General features: G+C 41.5%; 2 protein-coding genes across 5 annotated transcripts in view; one reads left to right on the top strand and one right to left on the bottom strand.

Moving 5' to 3' along the window:
• Nucleotides 1-4,950, top strand: part of LOC118358454 (uncharacterized) — a 35,708-nt gene extending 30,758 nt beyond the window's left edge. For both annotated transcript variants that reach the window (XM_052479011.1, XM_035736300.2), the window contains exon 7: nucleotides 196-4,950. In XM_052479011.1, coding sequence (XP_052334971.1) covers nucleotides 196-1,029 — 834 coding nt within the window. In that variant the 3' untranslated portion in view covers nucleotides 1,030-4,950. The remainder of the gene's footprint in view (nucleotides 1-195) is intronic.
• Nucleotides 4,951-5,350: 400 nt separating this feature from the next.
• The window catches only part of LOC118358453 (E3 ubiquitin-protein ligase CHFR-like), a 29,578-nt gene continuing 16,862 nt past the window's right edge, over nucleotides 5,351-18,066 (bottom strand). For all 3 annotated transcript variants that reach the window (XM_035736297.2, XM_035736298.2, XM_035736299.2), the window contains 2 exons: nucleotides 10,162-10,234; nucleotides 5,351-9,710 (listed from right to left, as the gene is read on the bottom strand). In XM_035736297.2, coding sequence (XP_035592190.1) covers nucleotides 9,668-9,710; nucleotides 10,162-10,234 — 116 coding nt within the window. In that variant the 3' untranslated portion in view covers nucleotides 5,351-9,667. The remainder of the gene's footprint in view (nucleotides 9,711-10,161; nucleotides 10,235-18,066) is intronic.

The following is an 18,066-nucleotide window of genomic DNA, read 5'->3' as shown; positions in this document are numbered from 1 at the left end:
ACTGTATATCTTTACATTTTTGTTATTTAGCAGACGCTTTTACCTAGAGTGAGTTACAGTCATGTAATGTATGTTTCTGTGGATTTTTAAAATATTTTTTTAAGACTCGGCTCAGATAAAAAAACAAAAAACAACAATGAATGTCATGTTGCACTGCAGAGAGATATGTGCTGACGAGATGTTGTTCCCCCCCAGGCCCCGTCAGGCTTTGTGTCAGAATGCCGTAGGGATGACAGCAGGAAAGTGTTCTCCGACCCCCAGTTGGAGGCCCAGGATGACAGTAACACCTCCGACTCCTCCATGAGTAACGTCTCGTATCCCCTCACCCTGCCCGCCCAGAGGCAGCGCCGCTTAAACTCCACTAGCAACATGCGGCGCTCTCGCTTCACCGGGCCCTGCTTCGGCCTGCTCTCTGGGTCCAGTCCCTCAGACAGCACCAAGGCCCCCGGGGGCTCCCTCCTCCAGGCCTCCCCGTCCCAACCCAGTAACAGTACCTCTGGGCAGGGGCAGCTGGAAGAGGTGCAGGGTGGGAAGCGCCGTGATTTCCCAGCAGAGAGCGACCACGTCAGTGTCCCGGTGTTTGCCATCTGTGAAGAGGAGGACCGGCAGCCCTTGATCCTGGCTGAGCACTTGGGGCATTCCTCCATGCTGAATGGACTGAGTCGGGGGGTGTACGAGGCAAAGGGCCCCGCCGGCGGAAGCCTCAACCCTGGCCCCCAGAGCGCAGCCAATGGCCCCCTCCTCCAGAGGGGAAGGTCAGAGTGGAGGCCATGGGGGAGTCAGGCCTCAGGAGGGGCCAGTCCTTACCCTCTCCCTCACCCCTCTGGCTCACACACAGCCACCAATACTAACGAGTCCGCCTTCGTGCACAGCACAGCCAATCAGATCCAGATGCCTTCCCTCAGCCAATTAACAGTGCCATGCAGTGTGACAGGCAATGTGACCAGTGACAGCCCAGCATCCAGTCCATGTGACAGGAGAGCGGACAGACAAAGTATGCACTCTTGGGTTGGCCCAGCAAAGCAATAATAAACCATTTTTAGTGCCACCTTTGTAAAAATGCAAAAACTAACTTTTTGATTACTGAAATCAACTTTTATATGGCATTTCTACATTCTTGAAGTCAATTGCTTTATGGTGACAAACTGGATGTTTTCATACACACTATATATATTTTAATAAAGTTAAAGGCCCAATGCAGACTTTTTAAAATCTCAATATCAAATACTTTCTGGGTAGAATTAAGTACCTTACTGTTATAGTTGTCCAATAAAATGTTAAAACATATACAGAAATAGCTTTTTAGCAAAAAAATATTTCTCAAACAAGAATTTTGTTAAGATTGTCTGGGAGTGGTCTAAGTGAGGGGCCTAATGGGGGGGATATGGGTTGTCCACATTTGGTGCCTTTTGATTTCGCCTAATTTTAACATTGTCTTAAAGAGCACATACAGTTGAAGTCGGAATTTTACATACACCATACACCTTAGCCAAATACATTTAAACTCTGTTTTTCACAATGCCTGACATTTAATCCTAGTGAAAATGCCCTGTTTTAGGTCAGTTAGGATCACCACTTTATTTTAAGAATGTGAAATGTCAGAGTAATAGTAGAGAGAATGATATAGTTCAGCTTTTATTTCTTTCATCACATTCCCAGTGGGTCAGAAGTTTACATACAATCAATTAGTATTTGGTAGCATTGTCTTTAAATTGTTTAACTTGGGTCAAACGTTTTGGGTAGCCTTCCACAACCTTCCCACAATAAGTTGGGTGAATTTTGGCCCATTCCTTCTGACAGAGCAGGTGTAACTGAGTCAGGTTTGTAGGGCTCCTTGCTCACATATGTTTTTTCAGTTCTGGCCACACATTTTCGATAGGATTGAGGTCAGGGCTTTGTGATGGCCACTCCAATAACCTTGACATTGTTGTCCTTAAGCCATGTTGCCACATCTTTGGAAGTATGCTTTGGGTCATTGTCCATTTGGAAGACCCATTTGTGACCAAGCTTTAACTTCCTGACTGATGTCTTGAGATGTTGCTTCAATATATCCACATAATTTTCCATCCTCATGAAGCCATCTATTTTGTGAAGTGCACCAGTCCCTGCATTAATGCACCGCCACAACATGATGCTGCCACCCCTGTGCTTCATGGTTGGGATGGTGTTCTTTGGCTTGCAAGCATCCCCCTTTTTTTCTCCAAAAATAAAGATGGTCAATATGGCCAAAAAGTTATATATTTGTTTCATCAGAGCAGAGGACATTTATCCAAAAAGTACGATCTTTGTCCCCATGTGCAGTTCCAAACCGTAGTCTGGCTTTTTTATGGCTGTTTTGGAGCAGTGGCTTCTTCCTTGCTGAGCGGCCTTTCAGGTTATGTCGATCTAGGACTAGTTTTACTGTGGATCTAGATACTTTTGTACCTGTTTCCTCCAGCATCTTCACAAGGTCCTTTGCTGTTGTTCTGGGATTGATTTGCACTTTTCTCTCCAAAGTATGTTCATCTCTAGGAGACAGAACGTGTTTCCTTCCTGAGCGTTATGATGGCTGTGTGGTCCCATGGTGTTTATACTTGCGTACTATTGTTTGTACAGATGAACGTGGTACCTTCAGGCGTTTGGAAATTGCTCCCAAGGATGAACCAGACTTGTGGAGGTCTACAATTTTTTTTCTAAGGTCTTGGCTGATTTATTTTTATTTTCCCATGATGTCAAGCAAAGAGGCACTGAGTTTGAAGGTTGGCCTTGAAATACATCCACAGGCACACCTCCAATTGATTCAAATGATGTCAATTAGCCTATCAGAAGCTTCTAAAGCCATGACATCATTTTCTCAAATTTCCCAAGCTGTTTAAAGGCACAGTCAACTTAGTGTATGTGAACTTCTGACCCACTGGAATTGTGATACAGTGAATAAGTGAAATAATCTGTCTATAAACAATCATTGGAAAAATTACTTGTGTCATGCACAAAGTAGATGTCTTAACCAACTTGACAAAACTATAGTTTGTTAACAAGAAGTTTGTGGAGTGGTTGAAAAACTAGTTTTAATTAGTCCAACCTAAGTGTATGTAAACTTCCGACTTCAACTGTATATTAAAACGAGATGTCCGTTCACCTAACAGGGTTGACCTTCAAATAAGGGACAGGTTTATTTATTTTTTCTTAAAATTAATCACAAATCACATTAAATAAATAATAATCTTCAGAAATTACTTTGTCGAAGCAATAAAATAACTAGTGCTTCACAATGATGGAGAACCCTTTGAGAAAGTGTGGGTTTAAGTGGGTAAAATCTCCCTGAAAGTCACAGAGGGCTCACAGAGAACGCACGAGGGACTTTAGCAAGTCCTTATTAGTATAAAATAATCTGATTTATTGAATTCTCCATGTGGTCAAGATTAAAGGGCACCACTGAATATAAACAGGCATTAACATTAACATTCTATTCACCAGGCAAGCCAAAATACCACCCATGCAAACCTGCTGATTTAGAAGGTCCTGTATAAATTGTATTTTCAACCAGCAACTATCAGGAAATAATGCTGATAAAAATGTTTGCGCTTTTACAGCGTTCGTGCTATATTCAATCAGATTGACATCCGTTTTGCATTATTTTGGCGGAATCTGAGGTGGAACTTCGAGCTGTCAAATCAAGCGACTCATTGCGTTACCTTTTCGCAGACATTGGATGCAACGGAACCACACCCAACTATAATCCGACAAATCCCATGCAGCCACGTTACAAATTCAAACTCTCGAATTGGCTGCTGGGCATAAATCCCCCCCATCCAAATGAACATGAAACCAAGCATTAGCCTCACATCAATGGTTTGACATTTGAGAGTCATTATTTCCACCATGGACAGACCCGACACTTTCTAACGCCGTAGGGATACTAAGGAAGGGAGTGGTTTGTGACACATAGGAGCAGCTGCTCACTAATGTCAGCGATTACCGCAGTTACACATCCAACACCGCCAAAACATCTGCTATGCGGATGTCGGCCAACACTAAAATCCTCATAGATTGAATCCAGGCCTTATTTTTATCAGCTGTTGTACAATATGATACAAAACACAGGAAAAACAGAATGTTGACTGCAACGGGCCTTTAAAACATCATCAATGTTTGCTGTTTACCACACAAAGACATTTTCAGCTTCTGTATAATTGAAAAACGTGAGAATATTGAATATGGACGGAAACATTGTTTTTATTTCCCAAGCCCAGTTAATTTCCCAACTCCTGTGAGCACTTTTCTACCAGTTAAAGGCTCAGCGCAGTCAATTGTTTTTCTGGTGTTTTGTTTCATATTGTACAACAGTTGATGAAATTTACACTGATCGACAAAAAAAAATCACACTGTTACAGAGTTATTTCTAATTTTATTTAACTTGGCTACTCAGTTAAGAACAAAAACATCTTATTTACAATGATAGCCTACCCTAGCCAAACCCTGACGACACTGGGCCCATTATGTGCCGCCCTATGGGACTCCCAATCACGGCCGTTTGTGATACAGCCTGGAGTCGAACCAGGGTCTGTAGTGATGCCTGAGATGCAGTGCCTTAGACCGCTGTGCCACTCGGGAGCTAATAGCTGCTTGTTGAAAAAACTATCTGGACAGGTCTTTCTAATCAGCAGGTTTGCATGGGCGGGAGTTGCGGCTTTCCATTGTGACATCCCTTGACATATTTTGGTTAAAAGACCAATAACGGAGTTTCAAACCTCTCTGCCAATAACAGCTAGTTTTCAGTTTTCCCCTCCCCACGCAAACTACTCCCATACAGTCCTAGCTAAATTCTTGCTTGAGACTACATTTTTTGCTAAAAAGCTTTGTTTTTGCCCATTTCAATGAAATCTATGACAGTAAGTTACTTAATTGTTACTCAGAAATTATTTGATTGAGATAAAAACAGCTGCACTGGGAATTTAATTCATTTGATTATTTTTTTTAAATTAAATTATAAAAATCTTAAACATAAGCACTTCCAACGCAATAGCGCCCCCATGCTTGTGTGTATGTTTACCTTTTGTCCAACAATCTTAACCTTGGCGCAGTGGATGATAGTAGTTCCACAGAGCTCCATGGAGATGGTTTATGCTTACACTACTACTCTATGCCCTCCAGTGTTAAACTGATGTAGCTCACATGCAGTATATTAACGTCAAAGCTGCAACAATGTATCCAAATGTATTCCTAAGGCTGATATTGAATTCTAAAAGGGAATTAATTGATCATTGTAAAAAGAAAAATGACAAATGCAGTAACTAACCTTTCAATAGAAGTAAGCATATGACTAGCTATAGAAAAACATAGCAACAGAAAATAAATAGGGTTGGTGGGAATTTGTGCAAAGAACTTTTAATAAAGGTTTACATAAATTGCTGCTTCAGTTTTTGATCATTTGATGTCCATTGAAAGTGGCCAGTAGCAAGTCATGCATCTTAAACACAATGAGGGAACACATTTAGCAAAACGTTATTAGTGCACTAGAACAGACATGTTAGAGCCATATACATAAGACGTATTTTAGCATTGCTAATACCGGGGGCACAAAAAGCTCACAAAGGCATTCAACTAGGAATCACAACTCCAGTCCTTAAGAATCACAGTCCCATTGGTTTTCAGTTATACCTGGCTATATATTGATAAATCAATACCACTTTATTAAGTTGATTAACTAATTGATCAGAGTGCAGTGCATACACCTGGTTGAACTCCCAGCTTTAAATTGGTCGCCGATTGACAAAGGCAAAAAAAAAAAAAACAGCAGCTGCTTTCAACCGAGGACCAGTTGTGTTCCCCTGCATTAAAACGTAACAGCGCTACTCTAAATGCCGTCCAGTCAGTCCTCCACTTACTAGAATCCACAAAACATAAAAGTACAGACCGGATTGTTCAGAACGTCTCGGGAGCTCTGATGAGGTAGAATTCAACTTGCCCCGGCAAAGCATTTATAGTGACTGGCCATACTGTTAGTACAGAGCATCTCGGTCCAGACTGTCTCACAGAGTAAATATTTTCCCTAGAATACAGCGTTTCCCTCTAAGAATGCAAAGCACCCTCCAAAGCCTCCTTAACACCCATTCCTGATCGGTGGCTTGCACTGTTGTTGGCTTAGGGTGCCCAGATCCTCCTGTTATAATTAAGGTTCAGCGCTGCTGTAGGGAGGGATAGGCTGGCTGGCTGGCTTGTGCTGAGCTATTGCCTGAGCCTCTGAGGAATGCCACAGTGTGAACCCACAACAGGGAAACCGCGACTTTGGGCTCTATTAAATCCGTAGCGCTGAAGATCCGGTCGCGGAGACTGCATTCACTGTACACGCTGCAGATGTCAGCTCAATTGGAAGTGATCTTTACGTGGATCTACCACGATACGGATTGAATCCAGCCCGTAAGATCCCAAATAAAGACACGAGCTCTGGCAGAAAGCGTGCCCATATTTGCCCCCCTTTATACCAGCCCAGAAGAGTCGGTCTGAACGTGTGAATATTGCCACTAAACAGTCCCAATGAGGGTATATTGCGACATAAGTAGAGTTTCAGCTCCAATCCTGAGTTCCACACACATTGATTGCACAAGGATATTTCTAAATTGATGTTTTAATATCCATTGAAATTACAGGACAGAGTTGAACCTGCACCGTTTCTGCAGTGCTTATTACAGTTCAGCTTGGTGCCAGGATTCAAACAAACGCAGATAAAGTACCAGTGTGCTCCGATGCACTTTTAAAGGTCATTTCTGCTCGAGCCGACATCCGTGGCCTTACATGATCTCCATGAACGTTTGGGAAGTTGCCTTCAAAAGTCTATAGCTGTGAACAGGTCGTTAATCTGTGTTTGTTTGAATCCCAACCTAATTGTAATCTTGGTTAAGTCTTCAAATGAGTGATTCATACATTCAATGTGTGTGAGCTGAATTATATAATTAAAAAACCTCAAAGCTAGACTTGCTTGTAAACACTAACAGTTCAAGCAAACTACTTTTTCCTCTTAAATCATTGTCAATTTAATGTCACAATTTACAAAATTAAAGACAGATGATTTAAAATTAAACTATACATTTAAAATTACTAAATGACAAAGTGAATAATCTCATTGCATTTCTGTCAAAGTATTTTTTTTTACTGCAACAGAATCTAATGACTTGCATACAAAATGTATTTTCTGTACTCTACTTCACTACTAACAACTTAGTTATCTTTTTCCTACTTTTCAATATATAAGGCCTCATGAATAACATTAGTATATCAGGCCATTCTATCTAGACTAAAGGTCTGCAGTCATTGGGCCGATTTGACTTCAATAATGACTTGTCAGTAATTTACAGAGAATGTGACCAATGTCTCTAAACAGTAAGAGACAAGTGTCTACTGTTGTGGTTCTACACAACATTATGGACACCTGGTTGTTGATAGTAGTCTTCTAATGAGACAAAACACGGAAGTAAGACACAGCCAGTTGTCTCGGGTGGATCTATAAAAGTGACACACCTGTATCTATGAGTACTGTGTAACTGCAACACTGAATTAGACAGGCAGGATTACTCACAACTAAGCTGCATTTACACAGGCAGCACAATTCAGATATTTTGCCCATTTATTGGCAAATGGGGATGATCTGATTAGTCAAAAAGACAAATGAGTGAAAAAATATCAGAATTGGGCTGCATGTGTGAATGCAACCTAATGGTCTCATAATATAATCCTGGAGTTTTTAGATCACCCTAGCAGTTCTTCTACAGCAAGAATGCAGCAACGTGTCTGGCAGCGTGAGACTTTTACACCTCTAGTCTCTTTTCTAAGAGCAATGGAGCCCACTTTCAGTCTCCATTGTTAGAAATGACAAAATGTTGTTTTCTTCAAATCTAACTTGGTACGGGTACTTTCACTGCCAAATAAAAATGCCTGACCAAACAGCAATGTGTTATTTCCTCAGTTATTATGGGAAATTGCACCAATTAAAGTTTAACTGATGAGGTTTGACCATACCATGGTATTTGATAAACAAAACTATTATAAGATCTATCCAACATGCTCCAAGGTAACACTTCCTATATATTGAAAACATGTCCTTAATTTAACAGAATGGCAATCCTTAATGTTTCATTATTATTCTTTTTTTTAATGTAACCTTTATTTAAATAGGCAAGTCAGTTAAGAAAAATTCTTATTTACAATGACAGCCTACCGGGGAACAGTGAGTTAACTGTCTTGTTCAGGGGCAGAATGACAGATTTTTACCTTGTCAGCTCGGGGATTCAATCCAGCAACCTTTCGGTTACTGGCCCAACACTCTGACCACTAGGCTACTAGGCTACCTGGTTTGAACCCGTATGATCAAGTTGCTTGCTTAATTAATATATTTAGCCAACACCACTAACTTAATATAATGTAACAAGGAGGAAAAATTTCACCCCCTAAACTCTAGCAAACCATTGTGCATTCTAACAAAAAAACTGCATTGGCTGTTAGTACTAGTTTAGGTCTGAGAAAGCTTCTCTAATGCACCATTTTAAAATCAGCTTTATGTTGATTACCCTGAGCAAAGCATATAACTGAATACCCCTGCCTTTCCCAGCCTCAGATAAAACTACATTTCCACATATAACCCTTATCCCTACCGGAAGAACTGAAATCCTAACTAACTTTCCCATTCATTCTAGTTGAACCATGTTATTCTCAGCTTTGACAGGGCTTTTTGCCCTTGTTGGGAAATCCACATCAAACTAGCAGAATTCCCCCTTTCCCAAAACTAAGAACAACTCCCTTTCCATAGCACTTGTCTTCTCAGTTAGCAGTCTTATTAATATGCAGAAGCAGCAACAGTCTGAATTCAAAATGGTGCCACTGAATCTGTCATCCATATATATGAACCACAAGAAACCTCAAAGTCTGTATATGGATAAGTCTTTTGATAACATAGCTGTGCTTCAACCTAGTTTGTTTGGGGGGAAGTTTCTATAACCAACATACGAATACTACTAAGATGTTTAGAACATCACAGTAAGCAGTTGAGTAGGAAGCTCTAGATTCTAATTCCAATACATAATTCTCCAAGATATCTAAAGTACTAGACCACAAGTTAAGAGAAAGGAAAACATGGAAATAGGAAAAGTATCAACATCTTACTAATATCAATATGATCCTTAAACTGTCACAAAAGATGGCATTGCATCCTGTGTAACAGCACATGTATGGCCAAAGTCTATTTTGATTGCCAACGGTCTTCAGCAGATTTTTTTTTATATATCCCTCACCCAAAAGGACATGATACTGGAATGAAGGGCGATGATGATCATATTCCACATAAGATATAAGTATGTCATCATCATATAGGGGAATCCTCTCTTACTGTGTGGAGTGCATAGCATTATCCCACTCACCCCTACTATACCTATAACACTAGGCTGGCTAATCATGACCCAGCAAAAAGAGTGTGATTGTAATTTCAGCATATCATCAAATACTTAAGCCTATAAAGCCTGTGAGAGAACTACAAGTTATATTACCTAAGAGATACCTTTCCTCACGGCAAGGTGCTGCTTAATAAGGGAGTAAAATGATCACTGTACATATGAGAGTAATACAGGAGATCCTTGGAAGTCTGTGTACTCCAGTGTTCGCAGGAGAGCCTTGCATAGCAGGTCACCTACGAGGCTCTTCAGCTCTTGAAACGGGTCTGCTCACATATGTGGTTGAATTTCCTGCAACAAAGTAAAAGGGAAACAATACAAAACATGTCCCATCTTGTATCGGAAGCAGAGCTGCTGTGTGAAGAGCTGTGAAGTGTGAAGGAGTGATTAAACTTTTCCTCTCACACCAGGTGTGTCACACCTGGCATATAGGTGTGATTGGCCAAGCTTATACAATAACGCCCTCTGTTGGTAAAATGCATGTACAGAGACACAATAGAACGCATATCTATCACAGGAGGCTACAGAGGGGAGGACGGCTCATAATAATGGAAAGAATGGAATCAAACACATGGAAACCACGTTTGATACCATTCCACTTATTCTGTTCCAGCTATTACTATGAGCCCGTCCTCCCTAATTAAGGTGTCACCGGCCTGTGATATCTATCCATACAAAATCTTAAAAACTCGGACTCGGACCTATTCAGAAAATGGAATAAAGACCACATCTTGTAACTTACGTGGCATGGTGTGCCTTGACTTGAGTACGGCAGTTGCGTCCCCAATAACAGTCTGGCCGAGACGTCACAACAGCTGTGGGTATGAATATCAAACAAATGAAAGCTTAATTCATATTTAAACACATGCTAGTTCACTGTATTGATGTATTGTGATTGCTTCCAAATGAATTGCCTCTGAGGACATTCAAGTTTCCTGAATGGGAATTGTCATTTCCCAGTATCCAGCATTTAGAGCAGGGGTTCCCAAACTTATTTTCTCACGACCTCAACCATGTGGGAAAAAAACGGTTTCCTAATTAACAGCTAATGTCTACTTTATTTGGGCCCATGGCAGAAAATATAAAAACATTCTAACAGTATTTCTGATTGTCTTAACTCACCATCACATACTTTTAATGTGGAGTTATGACAGTCAATTGCAAATTAGTCAGACATGATGTGTCTTCTCACCACCACTAATGAGATGGGTGTGCTTGAAGCATGTCGCGTCTGAGGTTCTCAAAGTCAAGGGGCGTGGTCGACGCATCTCATCTCTGCTGTCACATCCAACCTGGATCGATATTTGGTTTTAAAGCAGACGAGAGCACTGAATCCAGTTTCACATTGATATGATCTGGCGAAGGGTACCATGAGTTTTATGGTTGCTTTCAAGACAACTGGGAACTATGAGGTCAAATCATCACGTCAGTGATCTTCAGATCGGAAAGTCGGGACTCTAGAAAGAGGCCATAGTTCGATTTGGAATTCCGAGTTGGGTAACCGTTCAAAAATATATGTTTTCCGAGTTCCCAGTCATCTTCAATGCAGGCAAGTCGGAGATTTACAAGTTCCCAGTTGTTTTGAACGCAACATCACTGCTCAGTGATGGAAAGTTGCCGCGGTCATCCCCCTCTTCAAAGGGGGTGACACTCTAGACCCAAACTGCTACAGACCTATATCTATCCTACCCTATCTTTCTAAGGTCTTTGAAAGCCAAGTTAACAAACAGATTACCGACCATTTCGAATCCCACCGTACCTTCTCCGCTATGCAATCTGGTTTCAGAGCTGGTCATGGGTGCACCTCAGCCACGCTCAAGGTCCTAAACGACATCATAACCGTCATCGATAAGAGATATTACTGTGCAGCCGTATTCATCGACCTGGCCAAGGCTTTTGACTCTGTCAATCACCACATTATTATTGGCAGACTCGACAACCTTGATTTCTCAAATGATTGCCTCGCCTGGTTCACCAACTACTTCTCTGATAGAGTTCAGCGTGTCAAATCGGGGGGCCTGTTGTCCGGACCTCTGGCAGTCTATGGGGGGTACCACAGGGTTCAATCCTCGGGCCGGCTCTCTTCTCTGTATACATCAATGATGTTGCTCTTGCTGCTGGTGATTCTCTGGTACACCTCTACGCAGATGACACCATTCTGTATACTTCTGGCCCTTCTTTGGGCACTGTGTTAACTAACCTCCAGACAAGCTTCAATGCCATACAACTCTCCTTCCGTGGCGTCCAACTGCTCTTAAACGCAGGGAAAACTAAATGCATGCTATTCAACCGATCACTGCCTACACCTGCTCGCCTGTCCAGCATCACTACTCTGGACGGCTCTGACTTAGAATATGTTGACAACTACAAATACCCTTCCAGACTCACATCAAACATCTCCAATCCAAAATTAAATCTAGAATTGGCTTAATATATCGCAACAAAGCATCCTTCACTCATGCTGCCAAACATACCCTCGTAAAACTGACCATCCTACCGATCCTCGTCTTCAATGATGTCATCTATAAAATAGCCTCCAACACTCTACTCAACAAACTGGATGCAGTTCTATCACAGTGCCATCCGTTTTGTCACCAAAGCCCCATACACTACCCACCATTACGACCTGTACGCTCTCGTTGGTTGGCCCTCGCTTCATACGCGTCGCCAAACCCACTGGCTACAGGTTATCTACAAGTCTCTGCTAGGTAAAGCCCCACCTTATCTCAGCTCACTGATCACCATAGCAGCACCCACTCGTAGCACGTGCTCCAACAGGTATATCTCACTGATCAGCCCCAAAGCCAATTCCTCCTTTGGTCGTCTTTCCTGACAGTTCTCTGCTGCCAATGACTGGAACGAACTGCAAAAATCTCTGAAGCTGGAGACTCATATCTCCCTTACTAGCTTTAAGCACCAGCCGTCAGAGCAGATCACTGCACCTGTACATAGCCCATCTATCTACCTACCTCATCCCCATACAGTATTTATTTATCTTGCTCCTTTGCACCCCGGTATCTCTACTTGCACATTCATCTTCTGCAAATCTACCATTCCAGTGTTTAATTGCTATATTGTATTTACTTCACCACCATGGCCTATTTATTGCCTTAACTCCCTTATCTTACCTCATTTGCACTCACTGTATATAGACTTTTTGTTTTCTTTTGTTCTACTGTATTATTGACTATGTTTTGTTTATTCCATGTGTAACTCTGTTGTTGTATGTGTCGAATTGCTATGCTTTATCTTTGCCAGGTCGCAGTTGCAAATGAGAACTTGTTCTCAACTAGCCTACCTGGTTAAATAAAGGTTAAATACATTTTAAAAATAAATAAAATGCCATGTTATTTCCTTTGGGTCAGGAACCAAAACTCCTCCGTAGTGACCCGTGAATGCATTTGGTCAAGACAGCTCGATCAGCTGTTCGAGTTCATTTACCGGCATGTAAACTGAACCAGAATCACAGTCAAACGGATTGGGACGTAGGTCCCTAAGTGCTCTTCCAAGAGTTGGCGGTGAGCAGTCATCACTCGTGTGGAACACTTCGTGACCACGTTTACTAACAGTATTCTGGATATTAGCTCATATCCCGCTTAAGGTATTATTCTGGATAAGTTGTTTACATGCACCTTCGATAACCCACTCATGAGTATCCATGTGACCATGAATATACAAAATGTTCCTAATTTAAATATATGGGTTGAATAGAATAGTAACTGAAATACGGACTCTGACTGTAGGGCCTTTAACCGCTCACATGTAGCGTAATATAATATTAACTCCTGGAGAATTAATGCATTTCTTGCAGTGAAATTATACAACAAATGTTAGCTTTGTCTTGGGAACAGGAGTGGAGAAATGTTTCTGTTTCAGCATCTCTCGAGAAAATGCGAATGTGCCATCTTTGACACTTAGGCAAGCAGACAGTATTTCAACCACATAAAATATTCACCCAAGACAAATTGAAGTCTTATCTGAAAAGTATTTAAATTGTTTTCTCAGCTTTTCATTTTCTTAAAACCGGTTAAACGGATGACATTTGGACATTTTGGATAGGCCCAATCTTTCCACTGTTTTGGAGTTATTGCGTTTTCTGTTTCAAATATTTTTTATTAAACACACACAAGGATGGTGTATAGGTATACAAGACAGGTATACAATTCTTATCTAAACATAAAAGAGCATACAGGAACAACAAGACCCAGAGCCCTGGGTGCAAAACAAATAATACAAAACACGACATACAAAACAAGGACACGTAGAAAGAAAGAGGGAAGCTGTCCCCCCTATCCCCCACTTATTCCCCCAACTGCTCGGGTGGCAGGGCCAGCACATGGTGCCCAAAGGTAGGTTCAAATATTACAATTGAGAGTGCGTTAATAAGTACAAATTCACAGCGCCGACTCATCCAAGTAGGAGAGGAAAGGCTGCCAGATTTGATCAAATGTTGATAATTTATTGTTCAGAATATATCTAATTCTTTCTAAGTGTACAGTGTTTGCCAATTCACTGAGCCATAATTTGGTAGAGGGCGCTTCCCTCCTTTTCCAAAACAACAAGATTAGTTTTTTTGCCGAAATGAGACCGTACGAGATTAGTTGTTTTCGGGGGTTGGTTAATCCGTTTAGGGACTCAGATACTCCCAGGATTATCAGAAGCGGGTCTGGATCTATTGAAGTCTCCAAAACTTCAGAGAGGATCCCAAAAATTCCACACCAATAACCATGCAAGCTAGAGCATAGGGCAAAGCAGTGTAGTGTGTAGCCTGACATTTATCACATGTAGGGGATGTAATCAGGAAATATCCTATGCAGTTTAGTTTTGGAATAGTGTAATCTGTGTAATACCTTGAATTGTATGAGACGATGTCTGGAATTAATGGAGCATGTGTGGATATACTCCAAGCTCTCTTCCCAGTCTGCCACAGAAATGTCAATCCCTAGTTCTTCCTCCCATTTTGCCTTGATGGCATCTGTAGAAGGTGTGCTAACAGATTGAAAAGCATCATATAGACGCGATATCAGTTTATCTGAGGTGGGGCATATTTTTATGCATCCGTCAAACATGGAAGGTTTAGCATTCCCAAATGTTGGGAGGTGTTTTCTAACGTAGTCTCTAATTTGTAGGTATCTGAAAAAATTACTTCTGGGAAGATTATACGTTTCCCTCAGCAACTCAAAGGAAGCAAAGGTCCCTTCTATGTATAACTCCCCTATGGTACTTATCCCCAGCTCTCCCCATCGCTCAAAAGGTGTTATCAAGGTTAGAAGGGGCAAAGGAGGGATTCCTGGCGACAGAGAGCATGAATGACATTGGTCTAAGCTCAAAGTGGACTTTAATTTGCTTTCAGATTCGGACTGTGCTATGTATAATAGGATTGTTACAATAAAGTGACATCGCCAGATTGACAGGCGACAAAATCACAGCGCCAATAGAGAAGGAGTGTCAATAGAGAAGGGGTGACACTCCTCACGCTCCAAACTAAGCCAGCTGGATGCCGGAAGTGCGTCCTCCAGCAGAAACGTAACAGCGCGGAGGTTAGCGGCCCAGTAATAAAATATACAATTTGGGAGAGACAATCCTCCTTCCATCTTGGATTTACAGAGGTGTTTTTTACCTATCCTGTGTGTTTTATAATCCCAGATGAAAGGATTGATAATTGAGTCCAGTTGTTTATGAAAGGATTTAGGTATGAATACTGGGATGTTCTGATATAGGTAGAGCAGTTGTGGGAGGAAGACCATTTTAATGGCATTAATTCTTCCGAGTAGAGAAATTGGGAGAGTTCTCCAAAATAGTATGTTTGCTTTGAGTTTTTGTATCAGAGAGGGGAAATTTTCTTTAAATAGTAAGGAGTATTGTTTGGTAACTACAATTCCTAGGTAGGTACATTTTTCTGAAGATAACTTAAATGGGAGATGTGGAGGTGTTTTGCGACCGTATGGGCATTAATTCACTCTTGTTCCAATTTATTCTGTATCCCGAGAAGGTACCAAACAAATTGATCACATCAAGAATAGCTGGGATACTAGCCTGGGGTTCTGTTACATAGAGGATGTAATCTGCGTATAGGGAAATCTTATTTAGAGTATCTTTAGTATTATAGCCGTGTATTGCTGCATGAGATCTAATTGTCTGAGCGAGGGGTTCGATAATTAGGGCGAAGAGCATAGGCGACAGCGCACAACCCTGCCTTGTCTCCCTGTTAAGGTTAAATCGGGGCGACAATGATTGGTTAGTGAGTATTCTGGCACAGGGGTTCCTATATAAAAGCTGGATCCAATTTATGAACTCATCTCCAATATTACATTTCTGTAGGACCTTGAATAGATAGGGCCACTCAACTTGGTCAAAGGCCTTTTCGGCGTCAAGAGATATGACGGCAAGGTCCACGTTGGGTAACCTCTGAGAATACATAATATTGAAGAGGCGCCTGAGATTGAAGAATGAGTTTCTGTTAGGGATAAAGCCGGTCTGATCCGAATGGATCAATTTGCCAATTAAAATGCTAAGCCTGTTAGCCAGAGTTTTTGCTAAAATCTTTTGGTCTGTATTAAGGAGAGATATTGGTCTGTATGACCCTACCTCTTCTGGATCTTTACCCTTCTTATGTATAACTGTAATGAACGCTTCATCCAAAGTAGAAGGGAGAGCTCCATCCTCATTGGCCGGAATCAACATTTTGTGCAGGGAGGGGGAGAGCATGTTGCTGAATATTTTATAGAATTCATTAGCGTATCCATCTGGGTCTTGCCACTCTTTAGAGATTTAATTGTTTCTCGAATTTCATCAATATATATTTCCTTATTCAGGAAGTTAGAATCTTCCTGGTTCAGGGCAGGAAGATTACAGTCCTCCAAAAATGTTTGCATAATTAAGGGGTTAGGATCCGCTTTAGATGTATATAGAGTATCATAAAACTGCAGGAATCTGTCATTGATGTCTTTGGGGGAAGAGAGTAATTCCCCAGATGCAGATTTAACTTTGTGAATCATTCGGTCACTCACATTTTTTCAAAGTTGTCTGGCGAGTAATTTGTGTGGTTTGCCACCAAACTCAAAAGATTTAGCAATTTTAGCTGAGAGAATCTGATTATATTCAAATGTTAAATAGGTAATTTTTTTATGTTTCTCCATAGATGGATGGCTAGCATTCTCCCTATCCAGTAAGTGAGTTTGTCCCTCCAGTTCTTCCAGTTTTCCTTTGTTTCGCCTACTCCTGGCAGCCTGAAAGGAGATGATACAGCCTCTCAGATAAGCCTTCAGTGTTTCCCACAATAATGCTGGGGAGGTCTCTGTGTTGTCGTTGGTATCAAAGAAAAATGTAATTTGGTCTTTAAGATATTCACAGAATGTTGGTTCTGTGAGGAGCTGAGGATTCAACCTCCAGACCCTCTCGTTTGGTACAATGTCACCCAATCTCAGGGAGAAGGTGAGTGGACTGTGATTATAATATCATGATACCTTTTGGGGCGGCAGCGTAGCCTAGTGGTTAGAGCGTTGGACTAGTAACCGGAAGGTTGCGAGTTCAAACCCCCGAGCTGACAAGGTACAAATCTGCCGTTCTGCCCCTGAACAGGCAGTTAACCCGCTGTTCCCAGGCCGTCATTGAAAATAAGAATATGTTCTTAACTGACTTGCCTGGTTAAATAAAGGTAAAATAAATAAAATACCTCACATTACAGGTATAGGGGAGTAGTCTAGCATCCAACAAAAAGTAGTCAATTCGAGTGTAAACATTGTGAACATGAGAGTAAAAGGAGTATTCCCTACCCGTAGGGTTAGCGATCCTCCATATATCAAATAAGTTTGAATTTTTTATGTAGGTATTCAAGAATTCGCTTGAATAGGAGGTAGGGGTTCGCCGGGTAGAGGATCTATCCTAATACTGGTCTAGCACACAGTTAAGGTCCCCTCCAATGACCAGGTTAGTATGGGAGATATCTAGAATCAGGGCAAGGACTCTTTTGAAAAAAAGAGGGGTTATCAATGTTTGGCCCATAGATATTTAGTAGAGTTACTGAGGTAGAGTGGATTTCTCCTTTTACGATCACATACCGACCCTCTTTATCCGCAAGGGTGGTTTTATGTAGAAAGGGAATTCCTTTCCGTACCAGAATCGCTGTGCCTCTCGTTTTGGCAGAGAAGTTAGAGTGATACACTTGCCCCACCCACCTACACTTAAGTCTGCTATGAGAGTTATTCTTCAGGTGGGTTTCTTGCAAAAATATAATATCAGACGAGAGTGCTTTCAGGTGGGCTAGGACCTTGCCCCTCTTAATTGGTTCGTTTAAACCCTTGACATTCCAGGAAGTGAATGTAAGCCCCGCCCTCCTCTCGTTTGTAGTTCCTATGGTGGCCTGCATACCATGTAACTTGATAAAAAGGTAAGAAAGCGCACCAAACCATCACGATCAGCATATGTAGCACCTACACCCGAGCAGTATCCAACCCACCCCTCCCCCCCTGCAAGCACCTTTACTTCCCACCCTGTTCCCCTAATTTCCCCAACACTTACCCCCCACATCAACCCACATTTAACAGGCATGCACAAACAGGAGAAGAAAAAAAAAGGAAAAATAAAAATAATAAACACATTGTCTGGCCGATGCCAAAAAAGCGCAGCGCGATCTCGAACAAGAGGT

This window comes from Oncorhynchus keta, chromosome 25 (genome assembly GCF_023373465.1).
Source record: "Oncorhynchus keta strain PuntledgeMale-10-30-2019 chromosome 25, Oket_V2, whole genome shotgun sequence".
In the NCBI taxonomy this organism is placed as follows: domain Eukaryota; kingdom Metazoa; phylum Chordata; class Actinopteri; order Salmoniformes; family Salmonidae; genus Oncorhynchus; species Oncorhynchus keta.
Note: the sequence above shows the minus strand (reverse complement) of the source record. Positions and strands in the feature narration are given on the sequence as shown.